Here is a 15,636-nt window from a genome sequence, read left to right as displayed (position 1 = left end):
TTTGAATTGCCACAAAGAGATCGGCATGGCCGATCTTCTTGTAACTCCAGGAATTATTTCTAACATGTGCACTGAGTATGATTATTCAGTTTTCGAAGGATTACGGATTGCGGTACCTGAGGAATGGGAAGGGGGTCTCTCGAGCGTGACATTCAGCCACTGACCGAGATAAGGCTGACTTTGATTATGAGCGCCTCGACTAGTGTTCCCTCCGCCAACGTCGTTATCAAACGACTGATAATGGCGGTGTTTAAATCGGCAGTCTTCGGCACCGTGACCATTGGTGACAATCTGTGGGCGCCTTTCCGTCGTTTCTGGGGTCAGACGTGTAATGCCACGATGCTCGAAGCAAAATTCCACCGATTGCCTTCATATTTTACGGGTATATACTGTCTACGATACAGATCAAGTGTGCCAAATTTGAGATTTATGGGGGAAGATGCGATGGAGATATGCACGAAATACATTCTGGGCCGTCGCTTCTGGGGTCACACTAGTATGGGTTATTGGGTACCAGGGGCCTATGGGTTATGGGGTCGAATTCCCCCTATCCCGACTTGGGAAAGCCAAAATCCTATGGGTTTCGGGAGTTTATGGGTTACCAGGGGTATGGGTTAGGAGGGTGTCGACTGTATCACCTCGGGCTTATAAGTGCTCGGGTGATCCTTTTTCCGATACGCGGTCATCCGAAGATTCCACACGCACGCTAGAAGCTGATGTTGTATCGGAGGCATGAATCGGGAGCTTGCTTCTTTGAGGAGTACACACGTTGTTCCCTCCACTCTTGACTCGAAGAATTGTTCCTCGCAAGCACTCAGCAGCAACGCCTATGTAATCATCGTACTTATCACCGCCATCGAAGCGGGCCGATTATAATCTGTCTTACGCGACCCGCAGTGGCTGTCGGCACCTCAGATGTCAGGACACTGACGTGGGCACACTTCTGGCATTGGATAGCGGTGGATGGACTCGTACTTCAGGCCTTTCCACAAGGCCCTTGTGAGCAACGTGTGATCTTATTCTCGCCTCACCCCTGCAATATATCTCACAGGACAAAAAAATAACCTACCAATTTATGATAATATTTGCAGAGAGGACCGGATGCAACTAGCACCAAATATCACAATATCTTCAGAACCTCGCATGGCCTGGTAGCGGAAAATCAGACCCTCAGTGACGCTTTTCAGGAGTCTGAGCTCATTACCAGTGAGCGGTGTATCTCAGTCCTCCTAGCCTCCTAGCGGATTTCACAAAGGTGATGCTGAGAGCAAGTTGCGAGCAACGATGCGTTTCGAGGCAGCAAAGGCGGCGAGCGCTAACTTCGACGACGTCGTCGTCACCTTAATCTAATCCAATCTCTCTCTAGCGCCAGTGTCGGCATCTATGAGCGTCTAGAAGATATGCAGCTTGAGCCCAACTCTCGTGTATTCTTGTCCTTAGTCCCCGACAAATAATCATTCACGCCCATTCTTGGCAAATGGAACACCCAGAAACCAACAAGTATGGCGACTCAACGACTGATGACGAGGCTGGTTCGCAGACAACAGAAGACGAGGTCCCTGAGCGACAGGCACACGCTGCACCTCCTCCACCACCGCCTGCACCCGCTCCGACCACATCGAGTGGTCGCGAACGTCCTCATTATGAGCTCAGGCATACTATGCGAGGCCATACGTCCTCCATATCTGCTGTGAAGTTCAGTCCAGACGGAACACTTCTCGCGTCTTGTGGTACGTCCGCTCTGTGCACACCTTGCATTATCGGCATGTTCATGTAGGGCTTCTCGAAGCGAACGACAAAGTAGTGAAGATATGGTCGCCTTTTACCGGGGAACTGGTACGGAACCTTAACGGACATACAAAGGGACTATCGGACATTGCGTGGTCTTCGGATAGTGCGAACCTTGCCTCTGCTTCCGACGATCATACTATTCGAATATGGGAGGTGGATACGGTGCGTCCTCCCGTCCGTATGACTCTTGGCATCCCTCATAAGTATGCCACCCCAGGGCTTGACTCAGAAGGTCTTAAAAGGACATACTAGCTATGTCTTCTGTGTGAACTACAACAATGCTTCCAATTTACTAGTCTCCGGAGGATGTGATGGCGAGATCAGGATTTGGAACGTCGAGAAAGGTGGGTTGATGAATTTTCGCCTACCATGTGCAACGCTGACGGGACGTCAGGCAAATGTCTGAAGAAGATACTCGCTCATCTGGACTATGTCACGGCTGTTCACTTCAACCGTGATGCCACCCTGATCGTGTCTTGCTCACTGGACGGTCTAATGTGAGCAAGAAGATTCTCAAGGATGTCCTGTCCTGACGCATTGATCAGCCGCATATGGAATACCACCACCGGTCAATGTCTAAAGACACTCGCAGAGAGTCATGATGCGATATGGTACGTCCGTTCTTCACCGCACACTGTGCATTGTATTCAGGAGGTTGCGCCACAGTCAACATGTTCAATTCTCTCCCAATTCGAAATATATCCTCTCCACCGCCCACGACAGCGCTATTCGCCTATGGGATTACCAGACCTCTCGCTGTCTGAAAACCTACGTCGGACATACGAACCAAAAGTATTGCATCGCAGCATGCTTCAGTGTCACAGGAGGCAAATGGATCATCTCGGGGAGCGAGGACAACAAGGTGTACTTGTGGGACCTCCAAAGTCGAGAGATCGTCCAAACGCTCGAGGGGCACACCGATGTTGTAGTCGCAGTAGCGGTATGCTGATTTAAATGTCATGTGCTCGAGCTCTGACTGGTCATATTGATCCCCCAGACCCATCCACAACAAAATATGATCGCTTCTGGCTCAATGGATTCGGACCTGACCATTCGTATTTGGGCGGACCGTGGAGGTTCCTAGTCGTACTAAACGCCGCATTCTTCTCTGTTTTAGCATTTCTGTCGTTAGTACTCATTATCTTTCCTCGTGACACCTTCCCCTGTATTCATTAGTGTACGACCAGCGGGTTTCATCTTGCGAATACTAGACTGTAATGCATTACTGCTCCGAAAACAGTGCGACGGCGAATAGATAATGCTACACAACTCTTGCAGAGAACCAACACGACGGCGACCCGCTCTATGCCTCAAGGCCCCCATTCCACCGCGACTACTTCACAGGCTCAGCATTGATCAAGTCTAGGGCAGTGCAGCAGTCGTCAGCCCCCGCCTACACCGCACCGAATACAGACAGCGAAAACGTACCTTTCGCAAGCTCTCTCTCCGCCTCCGTCAGCCCCGAATCGTGCGCCTCTAGGAACGCGTCGACCTCGTCCATGACCCCATCGTCCTCCACGTCCGACTCGTCGTCGCTCTCGTCTGACCCGTCCTTTGCGTCGTCGATCGCGAACGGCGTCCGCTCCATGAGCGCCGCGGCGTTCGCCGCAGCCTTGAACATACTCGGCATCGGCGCATACTCGGACGATATTGACGACGGTAAGCCCGAGGGCTCCTTCCCAGGGGAAGTCGCAGCTGTGACGGTGGACGCCGAGGCCGACGACTCGCTTGATGCAAGCGTCGACTCGGTCGGGCTCGTCAGGCTAGCCTTCGAAGTCGAGCGGCGCATGGTTGGCGTAAGGAGCGACTCGCGTGCCTTGGGCTCCTCGAGTGTTGTGTACTTGCCGATTGCAGGTCGAGTGTACACCTATCGATGCCACAGCCAACGACAGATCAGCGGAAAGCCAACACCGCGACGCAGGAATAAAGGGCGCGAACCTGGTGCTTCCCGATCGTCCTGCCGATCTCGTCCGTGAACTTGTTGAAGATCTTTCGATTGTCATCGGTGGCGATGTTCTGCCAGATACCGCCAAGCAGGCCGCTGTTAGAATTCGGCATGTCCATGATTGGCACCGGTTCTAGTCTGAACGTTGCCGAGAAGTCGGTCTCGAAAAATGACTCGAGAATCTCGTCCGCCAAGACGACCATGCGGAATCTAGAGACCTGTCATTCAGACTACCGTCACGTTGAATAAGCTTAAGACAACTTACGTTGCGAGGTTCATATACGGCTGGTTAGACTCAATGTGTGGGACTTCAGAGTCAGGATCCGCTCCTTCAGGCCGCGGTATGAGCGCATCTCCGTACTCGAATGCGTTGGACATGAATCGGCTGACGGCCCCGAGATAAGCATCTCCGACCTCGTTGCGGAAAATGAACTGCATGGCTTGTAAGCTGAGACTGACGTTACTCGCCCCGGTGAACTCACTAGAAGCGACTCGGATAGGGTCAGGACCTCATCCTTTGTTAGGTAGCCGTCCTTGTTCTTGTCATGGAGGTTGAAGAACCATTCGATGTTCTCCATCAAATCGTTGAACATCACGCCATCCAGACCTGACACCAGATTCTACCCATAATATGAGCATATATCAACGATGACCAGCTCAGGCGCTGCGCACCTGGAAGGAAAGAACTCCTCGATATTCGACGTCCCAGAAGAAGAACAATCGGTCGACGAGCTCGTGCTCAGCGATCTCACGGTCCACTCTTTGCTGGATTGATCGTGAGCTTGGTATCCAATTGCGATGCAACGAAACCGACCTGGAAGCCATTTGACACAATCTTCTCCGTCCGCGCCCACGTACAGATCTCGCTAAGGAAGATCTTGAACGTTTTCAGCCCTATCCTCGTCTCCGGCCGCTCCTCCGCCTGATCCTTCGTAGTGAGCAACGAAGGCGGGGGGTATTGAACAGCAGGTGGCGGCTCAATGCAGATCGCCTTGAACAGCGCGTCGTAGATGAGCCCCGCCTGCTCCTTCGTGAACCGCTCCAATGTCCGTAGGTTTCGTATGGCCGACCGTTTGGAGAAGGACTCAATACTATGCACAATCTCAGAGCGGTACTTGCGGCGTTCAGAGTGGATCGTGTCATCGGTGATGACGGCGAACTCGCGGAAGGAGACGAGGAGCAGCTCCTGGAAGCGCGTGATGGCACGGGCTCGGGGGTCACTGGAATTCGGATGCGCGGAGTCGCCGAGAGAAGCGAAGTATTCCCTCATCAGACTGTGGACCATCAGCGAACGCGGGCCTGCAATCGAGGGCATTGGTAACGTACTGGATGAACTGGCCGTCATCCTGAATCTTCAACAGCTTCTCGCCGTTGATTTTGAGGATGGCTAGGGAAATGTTAGCTCCGAGGAAGCGAAGTGATGAACTGAGACATCGAACCAAGGCTGCAGAAGACGGAGACTGTCAGAATGTCTCGAAATTGGGAAGTCAGGAGACCGCTCACCCAACTTGGAAAAGCACCTTCGGACCCATGCAGAAGAAGCAATCGATTATCCGGAAAGCAAACACCATGGGCATGCTATTGATGAACCTGCGTCATCGGGTGCATTAGGGTCGGCCCGGGTTAGGTAAGCGAAAGGAAACCCCACAAACTCAAAAACCACGGAAGGGAAGCTACGGAGAGCTGGACGTCGACTTCTGTGAAGTGGTCGTGTATGACGGGCAGACATCGATGGACGAGGGATTCGAATACACGCTGGTCAAGTAGTGTGCCGTGCATAGACGGGCTGTACAGAAGGTTATTGGCTATAATCATCGAATTCGCATGATCGCATGGTCGTACCTGTAGTAGCCGGGCAGGAGACGATCGCAAATGACCTCGAGTAGCCAAAAAGCTTGCTCCTCTGACATGTATCTATACAGAACTAATCAGTCGGTACACCATGGTCGCCGAGACAACCGACTCACATGAGTATAGCAGCGGCGAGAATATTCATAGCCTGCCAAACGCATCTATGGGCAAGCACGAACTGCTAGAGGACATGACTGAACGCACCTGGCAGTACCCTGTTTCCGGATTCTTGAACGAATACGCTTGGAGTACTCTCCGGAGTGCTCCAATCCCCTCTTCGCTCTGGTATGCCGAGTACTCGGGCAAACTGCGATGCAAATCCTTCTCGATCTCTTCTGTGCTTGTGTTCGTCCGCCCCTCGTTTTCCGCGAGAAGTCGCTCGTAGAAACCAGGGTTCTCAAATCGCAGGTATAGCGACCCGGACAGCGTCTCCCACATCTCTCCTCGAAGCCGATTCGGCAAGCCAACTTGGACTAGACGTGTGCACTGAGGATAGCGGAGGAGCGTAAGGTTGCGTCCATGTGCTATGGAAGGCGGCACCGTGAGCGCCTTGTATCACATTCAAGGTTTCAAGATACGTACTTCGTAGATAATTCGTCCATAGCTTCGTCTTGGAAGCTTCCCGCAACCTATCGCGCATCAGGCGTCCAAACGCGTCCCCGAGCTGACCGGGCTACTCACTTCTTTGGGTCTCCGGGGAACTTGAACTTGAGTCCTAGCCCACCTAGGTACATCGAATCCGATGCAGAACCCTCTTGCGCACTTTCTGCCGTCTTCCCCTCGACCTTCTCATCTCCATTCTCGGGCGCAGTTGCATTGGCGACAAGCATTTCCGAGTAACAGGTCTTGACGAAGGGCTTCACTAGCTTCATGTGGCCTTTCTGCAGCTCGACCTTGAGCGCATCGCGCAGGAGTGAACAGAATAGATCCGCTGTCGGCCGAAGGGAGGTCAATTGCACCACCTAGAAGCACATATAGATCAACGCGTGAGTCGTGTGCGTTGTGGACTGCAACATTTTGGCGTACGTACAATCTTCATGCCATGCCAAAGCGCAAGACTGAGGGCGTAGACACCCGCCCTAGCATTGAGACGCTCCACGCGACGGATGGTACATAGCGGGAGCGTGAAGCGTGCGGACTTGCGGTCGTGCGAGGCGAATGCTAGGTACGGAGGGAGAAGGTACAGCTTGCCTGCCTGCATGCAAACCGGATAGTCGATGTCAGCTTACGCGCGCACTTGTCAACACCCCATTCAATGGACGACACGAGGAAGTGACGATCGAGTACATTCGTGTGTTTCGTTATGCACAGAAGCCCCCTCCAGCATGTTCGTAAGAACGCTCTCCAACTACATCTCACTAGGAGCGTGCAAGTGGAACACTTGGCTCGCAACAGCTGTCTGAGCCACAGGAATACACTCACATACGAATCCTCCTCTCCCTGCACACCCAGACTGAGTACGGCATTGATCTCCATCTTCTCTAGCTCGGGCTCCGGAGGGCCCTTCCCCTTCTCCCCATTGCCACTGCCACTCGCACCTGATGGCCCGCCCGTCGCGTTCACGCCGCCATTCACGCTCTGCGGGAGCGCAAAGTAGAGCTCCGTGAGCTGGTCCTTGGTCGGCTCCTTGAAGTTCCGTAGGTGGGTCGAGATGGTCGACATACTGGCTGTCCTCCCTCAAGTTCAGTGCCCTCCTCAGTGTGAGTGATTCGGAATCGACTTCTCGTAGGACAACCGTTGGACTCGAATATCCAGATGGGCAGTCGAACTGCGTTTGCACAGTATAGCTGCGGCTGAGAGGCGTCAGATCTCTAGACCAAATCGAGACGAGCACAAATGTCGAAAGAGCCACGGTGCATGTGAGAGCACGAGAGACCAAGCCAGCAGTGGTATGTCCTAGATCAGGCGGACACGAAATAGCGGCGAACAGGCTGAGAAGGCGTGTTGTTGGTCACCTCAGACGGCGAGGCTGTGGAGGACGTCCCGGAGTTCGCTCGATCGTTGAGCGCGATGTGCGAGCGCTTCGTCGCCACTCCGATAGGCTTTAGCAGGAGCACGGCAACTTGGAGCATCGTTTACATACAACATCTTCATCCGACCGCGATGCTCGCCTGGGTGACAGACATGCCCTAACCATCGTGGGTGGTTTGTGTACGATAGACTTATGCCTCGATCCTGCCAGATATTCTGGGAACAGCGGCTACAAGAGGCTGCTAGCCTCATTGCGGAAGTCAGCTTGTACTCAGTACTGCGACAAAATGGTAATGATTGCTGGTAAAACATATTGACTTGTTGCTACATAAAAAACACCACGAATAACCTGACCTTGCTATCTAAGTGCTAGAGCTTCTGGAAAAAAATGCGATGTGGATAACTCGTCATGTGGGGAATGCATCAGGGAGCAGGCATGTGGATGGGCAAAATGGAAGATGGCGGCGAATGAGCAAACGCGCCCGGAGAGCGAATGCTAACGGTAAATAGTATAAGCAATAAGACGACCATGGGCGCCGTGCTGTGTATTCTTTCTCGTGCGGGGTCGTATCTTGTCGTAAAGGAAGCCCAGAAACGAAATGCAAAGTGGAGAAAGCGGCGAGGTACGAAGCATCGGTCTTGGATTCAAGAGCGGGACCCGTCTGCAAACTCAGGGTCGATGACGGAAGAGGGTGCAGATCTGGAATGAATCCATGGACACGCCGCTTCCGGAAGACCACATACTAGATGCCGCGAGCCGCGACACGATATCGAAGCTAGAACAGACGAGCGAAGTGGACGGTAGGGCGGAGAGGAGTGGACGCGAACCCGCAGAAATCGCAGGAAACATCGGAGTGGACTAGAGCCCGCGCTTCTGCCTGTATAGCATCCGCGCGCGCTCCATGCTCTCGCGCATCTCCGGAGTTGCCCATGAGGACTCGTCCTCGCGAAACTCGCTCCTGACGGACCGGGCATCGGACTCCACGGACACGCCGCGACCGAAAACTCCCTGCGTCGGCGACGTATTCAGGTAAAGGCTCGAGGATCCAGGGGAATACGGGGGAAGGCCGACGCCATTGCTGCGACTCGACCCGGCCACATTCGGCTTGTCATCCTCCTCGACCCAGGCGCCAGAGCCATCGTCGACCTCGTCAGCCTGGTCCTCGCTCATGATGACGACCTCCTTGCCAAGTGCCTTTTGGCCCTCGGCGATGAGCTGGGCGAGGCGATCTCCCATCCAGGACATCTGATCGTCCACATCCGCGTCCTCGCCCGGCCTGGGGCTTGATCGTGACCCGCTAGCGAAGCTAAACTCAGGAGGTATTGGTGAACGGGAGGCCACGTGAGGAGGCTGGCCATAGTAGTGGGTAGCTGGACCAGAACGAGACGGGGTCTTGCGATGACGGGGGACAGTCCGCCGGCCTGCAACAGGGCGCGACTTCCGCGAGCGAGGGGTCGTAGCAGGCTTGAAGGATGGTGTAGCAGGATGATTGGGAGTCTCGGGCTGGGATGATATGATGAGACTCGAATTGATAGACGTGCGACAAGCAATATACACCTACCTCCGGAGGTACCCATTCCCCTTGTTCATAAGGAGGAGGTGCCAGCTCCGGGTTCCTGCCACGATCTCTCCATCTGCATAGATATTAAATGAGGTGTATCTGCGAAGACAGATAGGTACTTACAGGCGATACACAGTAAGACCAACAGCAGTTCCAATAAGAGCCGCGCTCAGCGCAGTAGAGATAATAGAGCCAGCAAGCGTTCTCCGACGCTTGGGAGGGGGAATGTCTAGGGAAATGTAGAAGTTGAGTTGACAGGGCATGCTGAGGAAGGGTAGCTGAACGCTATCCGTTAAATAGAAGCGCAGCGCGGATACACGCAGGGTGCACGTGTTCGCAACATGGAGGGTAGGAAGGCAAACATGTGCTCTTCTACACGCATTCCGCTCTGTTTTGGCACGAGAAATGAATGCGATGCACACAGCCAAGACAGATAGCGAGGTGAGCGCACCACTTCTCTGCGGATTGCGGTCCGCAGACAAGGATGCGCATCTGCGTCTTCGTGAAGAGCTCACGGCTCGCCATTCAAGACTCCGCCTGCACACCACGATCGCTCTGAGAATTGTGCTCGAACGGCAAGTGGCGGGACAACGCGGGCGTAGAGTTGGCTCAGATCGCTTAGAGATGATACCCAAGATCTGCTCTCAGTTGTACTCCGTACGAAATGGCCAGAGGCGCGGACTGATTATATGCGCGCTGCGCCGCAAAGGATAGAAGAAGAACGAAACAAGGACGGTACATACCGGCTACCATCTCCTCTATCTCCTGCTGATCTGCGGACTCTTGTACCATGTCTCTGTACTTTGCTGGGGTGTCGAGATAGCCACTTGTTGAAGTATGTACCGACGCAGGGCGACTGGGCTCAGAATGAGAAGGGACCCATCCTCTTTTCCTGGATAAGGGAGTTGGGAACGAAGGGGAGGGGGGCCGGCGATTGCGTGTGGCGGAAGCAGGCGGTGGGACGTCGAAGTCCAGTTGAGGCTTGGGGAGAGACGCCTGTCCGGCGTTTGCAGCCGCGGCCTCTGCCTCTGCTGCTGCTGTGAACGGGTTGTTGATGCCAGGGACGGGGAGATTAAAGCTGAACGAGAACGCCATAGCAAAAAGCAACAGCGAACGAGGGGTGCAGTGGGAGGAGCAGGGGACGAATGTCAGGAACGGCCAACCCGCTGAGCTCGCTGCAAGGAGCGTGCACAACACAACCGCGCTCCTCGTGCCACGGGAGGCTGGCCGGTCCCGGCCGGTCATCCTCCGGAGCCCGAGAGGCTTCGGGGAGCAAGGCCGGAGGAAGACGGGCTGCAGGCACGGGAAACGTCCTGCGGAAGCAAATTTTGCCGATCGCAGACCAGCACGAATTAGGCAGGAGGGCGTCAAAGCAAGAAGTACTCCTCCGTTCAATCAGCAGATGGTTGTGGTAAGTTGTAGATTCGCGGTCGCTAGATCAACGACCCTTGCCCTTCTTACGCACCTTCTCTAGGGCGCAGATCCACGATCTCCTGAGACAATCCCATCCGTACATGGGCTGCAGCATGCCTCCGATGACTGAGGACGCCTTGTACAATGGTTGTATAAGACCACCTGCTGTTTGGAAACCGGGCAGTATTCACGTAAACTGTAATACGATTTACCGGTGTCCTGACGCGCTTTCAGAATCTGCGCCGGCGTCCTTCCTTTTCCATATGTGTAGCCGAGAGGAACGGTGAGAACCGGGGTGGCATATTGCGGAAATAACGTCCCTGCCTTACGACCACCCGGCCTTCGACCTGATCTGACAATTTATTCTTCGTCTTCTTCGTCCTTGACGCTTGCTTGGCCTTCTTTGGAATGCCGGGGGTTCCAGCTCAAACACACGCATCTTCCTATCAACTCTACAAGACTCTCCCCGCTCCCCGTTTTCCTTGCCCATCTTGTCCTCGTCCCTGTTCCGTCCTAGGCTCACTCATGCCCACCGTAACGCGCGCAGCCGCACTTACCCTCGATTTCCTCGTGATTGGCGGAGGTTAGTCCACTCCAGTCCCACTTTGATCGGCGCTGTGCTCGACCGCCACCCAGCCGCCACCGTACAAGACCTCTCATCGTTTGGCGCCTCGGTCGATCTGAGTTTGCCACCCATCCCATAGATGATCGACTCTGTGTACTTGTGTGGGTCCACTCAAACTCAATCAGCTAACGACTTCGTGTTACAGGAGTCGGTGGTCTTGCCGTCGCGTACGTCCTCAGCAAGGCGGGGCACCGTGTCAGGGTACTGGAACGACGCGATTTGAACGTCCCCGGCGGCGGGCATCGCGTACCTCCAAACCTCAGCAAGATTCTTCGGCAATGGGTGGGCGAGGAGGAGCTCATGAAGGTATCCACACGATGTGTTGGAACGCCATTCCATCATCGTGAGTCTTCGTCATGTCTCTCTTGCTGTCCTCCCATAGCTTCCTGCACGCATCCATGATTCATTCCTCCTCTGTGTCCATTATTCTTCTATGGTGGGATGGGTCACCACGAGTACCTCCGACCAATATGGTGCAGCACGCGGCGGATCGTTCTCGGCAATGACTGAGACCAGTCCCGTGCCCTTTTCCCTGGTGGTCAGGAGAGGGACATCCACAGCATAGCCACTGTACCAAGCTGTTCGGAGAAGCTCCTACGCTTCGCGATCCACGCTCTTTAAGAAGAGAAGGAGCCCACAGGGCAGATGCAAGTCGTGCTGCATGTGCTCCAGTGGGTTTGACCTCTTTGCCAATCTCCCACCGTTCCTGCTGTTCCTCGCACACGTTCCTCGTCTCCTCGACAGGACCGCCAATAGTAGTCCATGGGCACACTCAGGAGGTTCATGTCCGCAACGGTCTGCGTCATGGTGATCATTGACGTGCATCGCCGGGAAGTCGCAGGCCTGGCAGGGGGGGCCCTGCGTGCTGGCGATGCGTACCGTCGTCCGTGATCGTGGACTCTCGGCCTCTTCCATGGCGAACCTTATGTCAGGTGGCTCCGATGCGATCGAAGCATCGAGTTCCCAGGATCCGATAGGCACGGTGCCGCTACTTCTCGCAACCTTCAACCTTCACGGCAAGGGGCGCTATTCCCCATACTCAGCGGTCCCTTTGCTCACGAACCTCGATGTTCATTCGTATGAATCGCGAACGCGGAGATGCATCCCCGAATCCATGGCATAGCGCCGTATGAGCAATTGGGGTGGGGTTATGGCGTTCGCGTATGTCCCGTTCTAGACATATTAGCAGACGACAAGAGCCGCCGCTGCTTCGTCTGACTGCAATGCAACTCATGGTGTTCGATGGCCCCCAGAAGTGTCTGCCGCCGCTCTCACTTTCCGTTCCCTTCTGCTCGATATGCCCCGTCTGCTCGGGAGCGGTTCGAGGACTCCTGATGATTCAGCTGACTCCCAGTATTGTGCTTCTCCGCCCCTGAGCCCAGATCTAGACCTTCATTACGCCGTAACTTCCCGTTTTTCAGTGGCACTTGTGGCGTTGCAGCGCTCTTACATCAGGAGTCCCGCACACGACGGGGTTCACACTCTGACCTCATTAAGCCTTGATCATGCACATGGTCAGATGCCGGAGAACAGTCGAGTAGCACGAGTATACCGAATCGCATAGCGGCTCGGACCTCTCCTGGATTACTTCATGTCTCGATCCGTTGAGCACCTTTATGCCGATCTGTAGTGGTAGCGTTCATCACTTCCGGCGAAGTTTCTGTGGTCTAAATGATGACTGGCTCCTGCTGGTGCTATCCACGTGTTCGATCACATCCACGTCTAATTTATCAGTCACTAACCACATCTTGACAGTGCGAACGGGAGAGTTGGTTGGATACCTGCACTGGAAACCTGCAGTGATGGCCGAAACAGGGGGAGAATTTCTGCTGATGCATGTGAGTAAGCAGATATGCCTTCTCCCGCGCGCGTATTGCTGATATGCCTCGCCACAACAGCATGACGATATTATCCGGATGCTGTACAAGCTCGCTACAGAAGCGGGGGCTACGATAGACTTCAACACCGAGGTCACGTCGATACAGCAGGGCAGCGACGCGATCCCGAATCCAAGTGTCACACTGGCCAACGGGGATGTTCTGACGGCTGACATCCTGATCGGCGCGGACGGTTACAAGAGTCTGGTGCGGGAAGTGGTGCTTGAGGAGGAAGACAACGCCAAGCCAGCAGGGATGACACTCTACACTGGAGTCGTCGATGCTGAGGGCATGCTGAAGGATCCTGAACTCCGACCATACGCATTATCTGACGAGGTGAGCCTGTGACACGCTGTGCTCCTGCTTTTTTCCGATACTCAACTGTCATAGTGGGCCATCTTCATGGGGTCTCACCGTAGTGTTTGCGGTAAGCGGATCCGTATTGTTCTGCTCGTGTTGACATGCTGATCAGAGTTGCCTTCCCAGGACATCCTGTCGTACGTACCTGTCCGCTGCGCCAACTTCCTTTGACAGTTGATCGTTTCATGATTGCATCCAGCGCGCCAAGAAGGAGTATTTCTTCCACGTTTATTCTTGGCACAATCTGGACGGATTGGAACAGGATGGAGAGGAAAACTGGGATGAGCTGTTCCCAACAGAGAAGATGAACGTGGAGACCCACGGGCCCAAGTACGTAGATTACCATCAGGTCATTCGTATGACCACTACTGACGTCTCGCTTTGTTCTTGGTGGGGCAGAGTGCAGAGACTGATCAAGATGGCGCCGTATCTCATACGCACACGATTCATGTCCCGCAAGGATGGTATCGACGACTGGGCGGATGCAACCGGTCGGATCGTGCTCTTAGGAGACGCAGCTCACCCTTCTTTCGTAAGTACCACCCCCAGCGGAAGCGCCCCCTGCGCCGCCGTCGAGAGCTCGCATCCGCTAACCGTATTACCCAATCAACCAGCCCGGAGGGTCTCACGGCGCAAGTATGGCCGTCGAAGACGCCGTCGTCCTCGGCTCCCTATTCTCGCACTTGCGCATGATGGATCAAATCCCGTCCTTCCTCAGCGCCTACCAGGAGCTTCGTCAGCGCCGTTGCGACCTCGTGAAGCTCGCGGATATCGGAAACGCACAGATGGTGGCAATGCCCGACGGTCCACATGCTGAAGCGCGTGACGAGGATATGCGTAGGCGCAAGGATGAGTGGGACGAGGGCACGCTCAAGGCCCAATTTGAGGAGATCGCAGAGATTTTCCTGTACGACGCCGGCGACGCGGCGGAGGAGTGGTGGGTCAACTGGGGACGGTTCTCGCAGACTGCGCGGGAGCAGCCTAATGTCGTGAACTTCAATAACTTCAACTTCTCAAGCGTCGTCGTGCATGATGACTGAGCTCGCTGAGCATGCTACGCCCGCTGGCGCGCGTGGCCCTCGGGCGCTGGCTTTGTTCGAGTTTTCCCACCTCTCCTTTACGTACCCGACGCCCGGTGTTGAGTTCCAAGCATGCTCCTCCGCTCGCTAGTATCCCGTTATGACACAGCTCCAGGATTTCCGTTCCATCCCCATTTCTGACGTTTCTCTGACTTGTTTGCTGTCCACACTGCTGTATCTCATGTCACCTGTTCACGTATAATACTCTCTTTGCATACGACCAAGCTTACTACAATTCAAGTCTACTAGTATCATCATTATCCCACGCATGTTGCTACAACGTTCACCCAGCCACCTGTTCATTGTGCACATCTGCCCCCTAGTCATCTCAAGCCCGTTCCTCAGGAGAGCTCGTACCATTCCGGTACCCTGCACACATATTGGAAAGGCATACTGCCACAGGATGTTGCGCAGCCTGACTTTCGTCACCACATCGCTCCTTCGTAGTATGTAGGTCGCGTTGAAAAAAGATGCATACAAGACCTCACTTCAGACCTTCGATGACTCTTGATATGATCCCATGTATGTAGCCCCGCAGCCGCGGCAGGCGTACGCGCATAAGTCATTACCGCGGGATAACGTATTCTGGTCGATGGTAATGTCCATACAATGGGTATGTTGCCAAATCAACGTGATTTTCGCAGCATATACGAATACTGATCGATGGCTGAGAGGACCCCCGATTATTCTCCCAAAGGAATGATGCCTGATCCGGACAAAATTGGCCACCCAAAAAGGCCTATGCCTGATCCAATCCGGCCAAATCGACGTTCGAATTCTGGATGGCCTGGTGCCAAAGTCCGGACAAAACTGGTCCAACCAGGCAGAGGCCTGATCCCCGTCCGCCCTTGGGCGGCCCGGTGTTGGATGATAGCTACCCGGTCCTGACCGGTTGACCAACAGTATCGCTCATTGATCACCAAGGCTTGCAAACCGGTGTCGCTATCTCTTTTTCCTTGTATCCCGGAACATAAAGGGACGTTTCTGCATTTCCGGCGGTGAACTGAGAAATTGCGCAAGAAGCGCTGGAGGGCAAGAGGTAGGGCAGCCTGCTGAGTGACAGAATTTCTTGCCTCTCCATTTGCAAGATGACCCCTAGCATACTCTATGTTGTCCAGATTGCCGTAGATCTCTCAAACAAACAATATGGACATTCCCTGAG

At 54.3% G+C, this 15,636-nt stretch overlaps 4 protein-coding genes across 4 annotated transcripts; 2 read left to right on the top strand and 2 right to left on the bottom strand.

Annotated features, from left to right (window-relative positions):
- The first annotated feature begins 1,461 nt into the window (after positions 1–1,461).
- On the top strand, positions 1,462–3,017 carry DICSQDRAFT_101136 (WD40 repeat-like protein). The gene is made up of 7 exons (XM_007363038.1): positions 1,462–1,730; positions 1,790–1,953; positions 2,009–2,135; positions 2,186–2,288; positions 2,337–2,402; positions 2,458–2,731; positions 2,789–3,017. The coding sequence occupies exons 1-7, from the start codon at positions 1,478–1,480 to the stop codon at positions 2,873–2,875; spliced, it is 1,074 nt and encodes a 357-aa protein (XP_007363100.1). The 5' UTR covers positions 1,462–1,477; the 3' UTR covers positions 2,876–3,017.
- A 980-nt stretch (positions 3,018–3,997) lies between these two features.
- Positions 3,998–7,249, bottom strand: DICSQDRAFT_144956 (TBC-domain-containing protein; the record flags this gene model as incomplete). The annotated part of the gene is made up of 14 exons (XM_007363037.1): positions 3,998–4,168; positions 4,219–4,356; positions 4,409–4,501; positions 4,551–5,010; positions 5,063–5,161; positions 5,240–5,326; positions 5,385–5,522; positions 5,579–5,650; positions 5,704–5,735; positions 5,792–6,111; positions 6,170–6,216; positions 6,269–6,549; positions 6,618–6,782; positions 7,010–7,249. 14 exons carry the CDS (start codon positions 7,247–7,249, stop codon positions 3,998–4,000), a joined length of 2,343 nt encoding a protein of 780 aa, XP_007363099.1.
- Positions 7,250–8,417: 1,168 nt separating this feature from the next.
- DICSQDRAFT_125294 (uncharacterized protein) lies at positions 8,418–9,383 on the bottom strand (the record flags this gene model as incomplete). The annotated part of the gene is made up of 3 exons (XM_007363036.1): positions 8,418–9,062; positions 9,121–9,193; positions 9,244–9,383. The coding sequence occupies 3 exons, from the start codon at positions 9,381–9,383 to the stop codon at positions 8,418–8,420; spliced, it is 858 nt and encodes a 285-aa protein (XP_007363098.1).
- A 1,641-nt stretch (positions 9,384–11,024) lies between these two features.
- On the top strand, positions 11,025–14,752 carry DICSQDRAFT_101126 (FAD/NAD(P)-binding domain-containing protein). Its single transcript, XM_007363035.1, has 9 exons — positions 11,025–11,116; positions 11,304–11,501; positions 12,914–12,996; positions 13,057–13,371; positions 13,426–13,462; positions 13,522–13,532; positions 13,595–13,725; positions 13,795–13,927; positions 14,010–14,752. Exons 1-9 carry the CDS (start codon positions 11,059–11,061, stop codon positions 14,433–14,435), a joined length of 1,392 nt encoding a protein of 463 aa, XP_007363097.1. The 5' UTR covers positions 11,025–11,058; the 3' UTR covers positions 14,436–14,752.
- The last annotated feature ends 884 nt before the right edge of the window (positions 14,753–15,636 follow it).

This window comes from Dichomitus squalens (genome assembly GCF_000275845.1).
Source record: "Dichomitus squalens LYAD-421 SS1 unplaced genomic scaffold DICSQscaffold_5, whole genome shotgun sequence".
NCBI lineage: Eukaryota > Fungi > Basidiomycota > Agaricomycetes > Polyporales > Polyporaceae > Dichomitus > Dichomitus squalens.
This window is presented reverse-complemented; position numbering and strand designations above follow the sequence as displayed.

What these genes read in the sequence shown, in the direction of transcription:
- DICSQDRAFT_101136 (XM_007363038.1), top strand. Translation starts at nt 1,478, where the DNA reads ATGGAACACCCAGAAACCAACAAGTATGGCGACTCAACGACTGATGAC. An exon ending in GATTTGGAACGTCGAGAAAG is followed by an intron (nt 2,136 to 2,185) that starts GTGGGTTGATGA and finishes ACGGGACGTCAG; the next exon opens with GCAAATGTCTGAAGAAGATA. An exon ending in GAGAGTCATGATGCGATATG is followed by an intron (nt 2,403 to 2,457) that starts GTACGTCCGTTC and finishes GTTGCGCCACAG; the next exon opens with TCAACATGTTCAATTCTCTC.
- DICSQDRAFT_101126 (XM_007363035.1), top strand. Translation starts at nt 11,059, where the DNA reads ATGCCCACCGTAACGCGCGCAGCCGCACTTACCCTCGATTTCCTCGTG. An exon ending in GTGGAGACCCACGGGCCCAA is followed by an intron (nt 13,726 to 13,794) that starts GTACGTAGATTA and finishes TTGGTGGGGCAG; the next exon opens with AGTGCAGAGACTGATCAAGA. An exon ending in ACGCAGCTCACCCTTCTTTC is followed by an intron (nt 13,928 to 14,009) that starts GTAAGTACCACC and finishes CCAATCAACCAG; the next exon opens with CCCGGAGGGTCTCACGGCGC.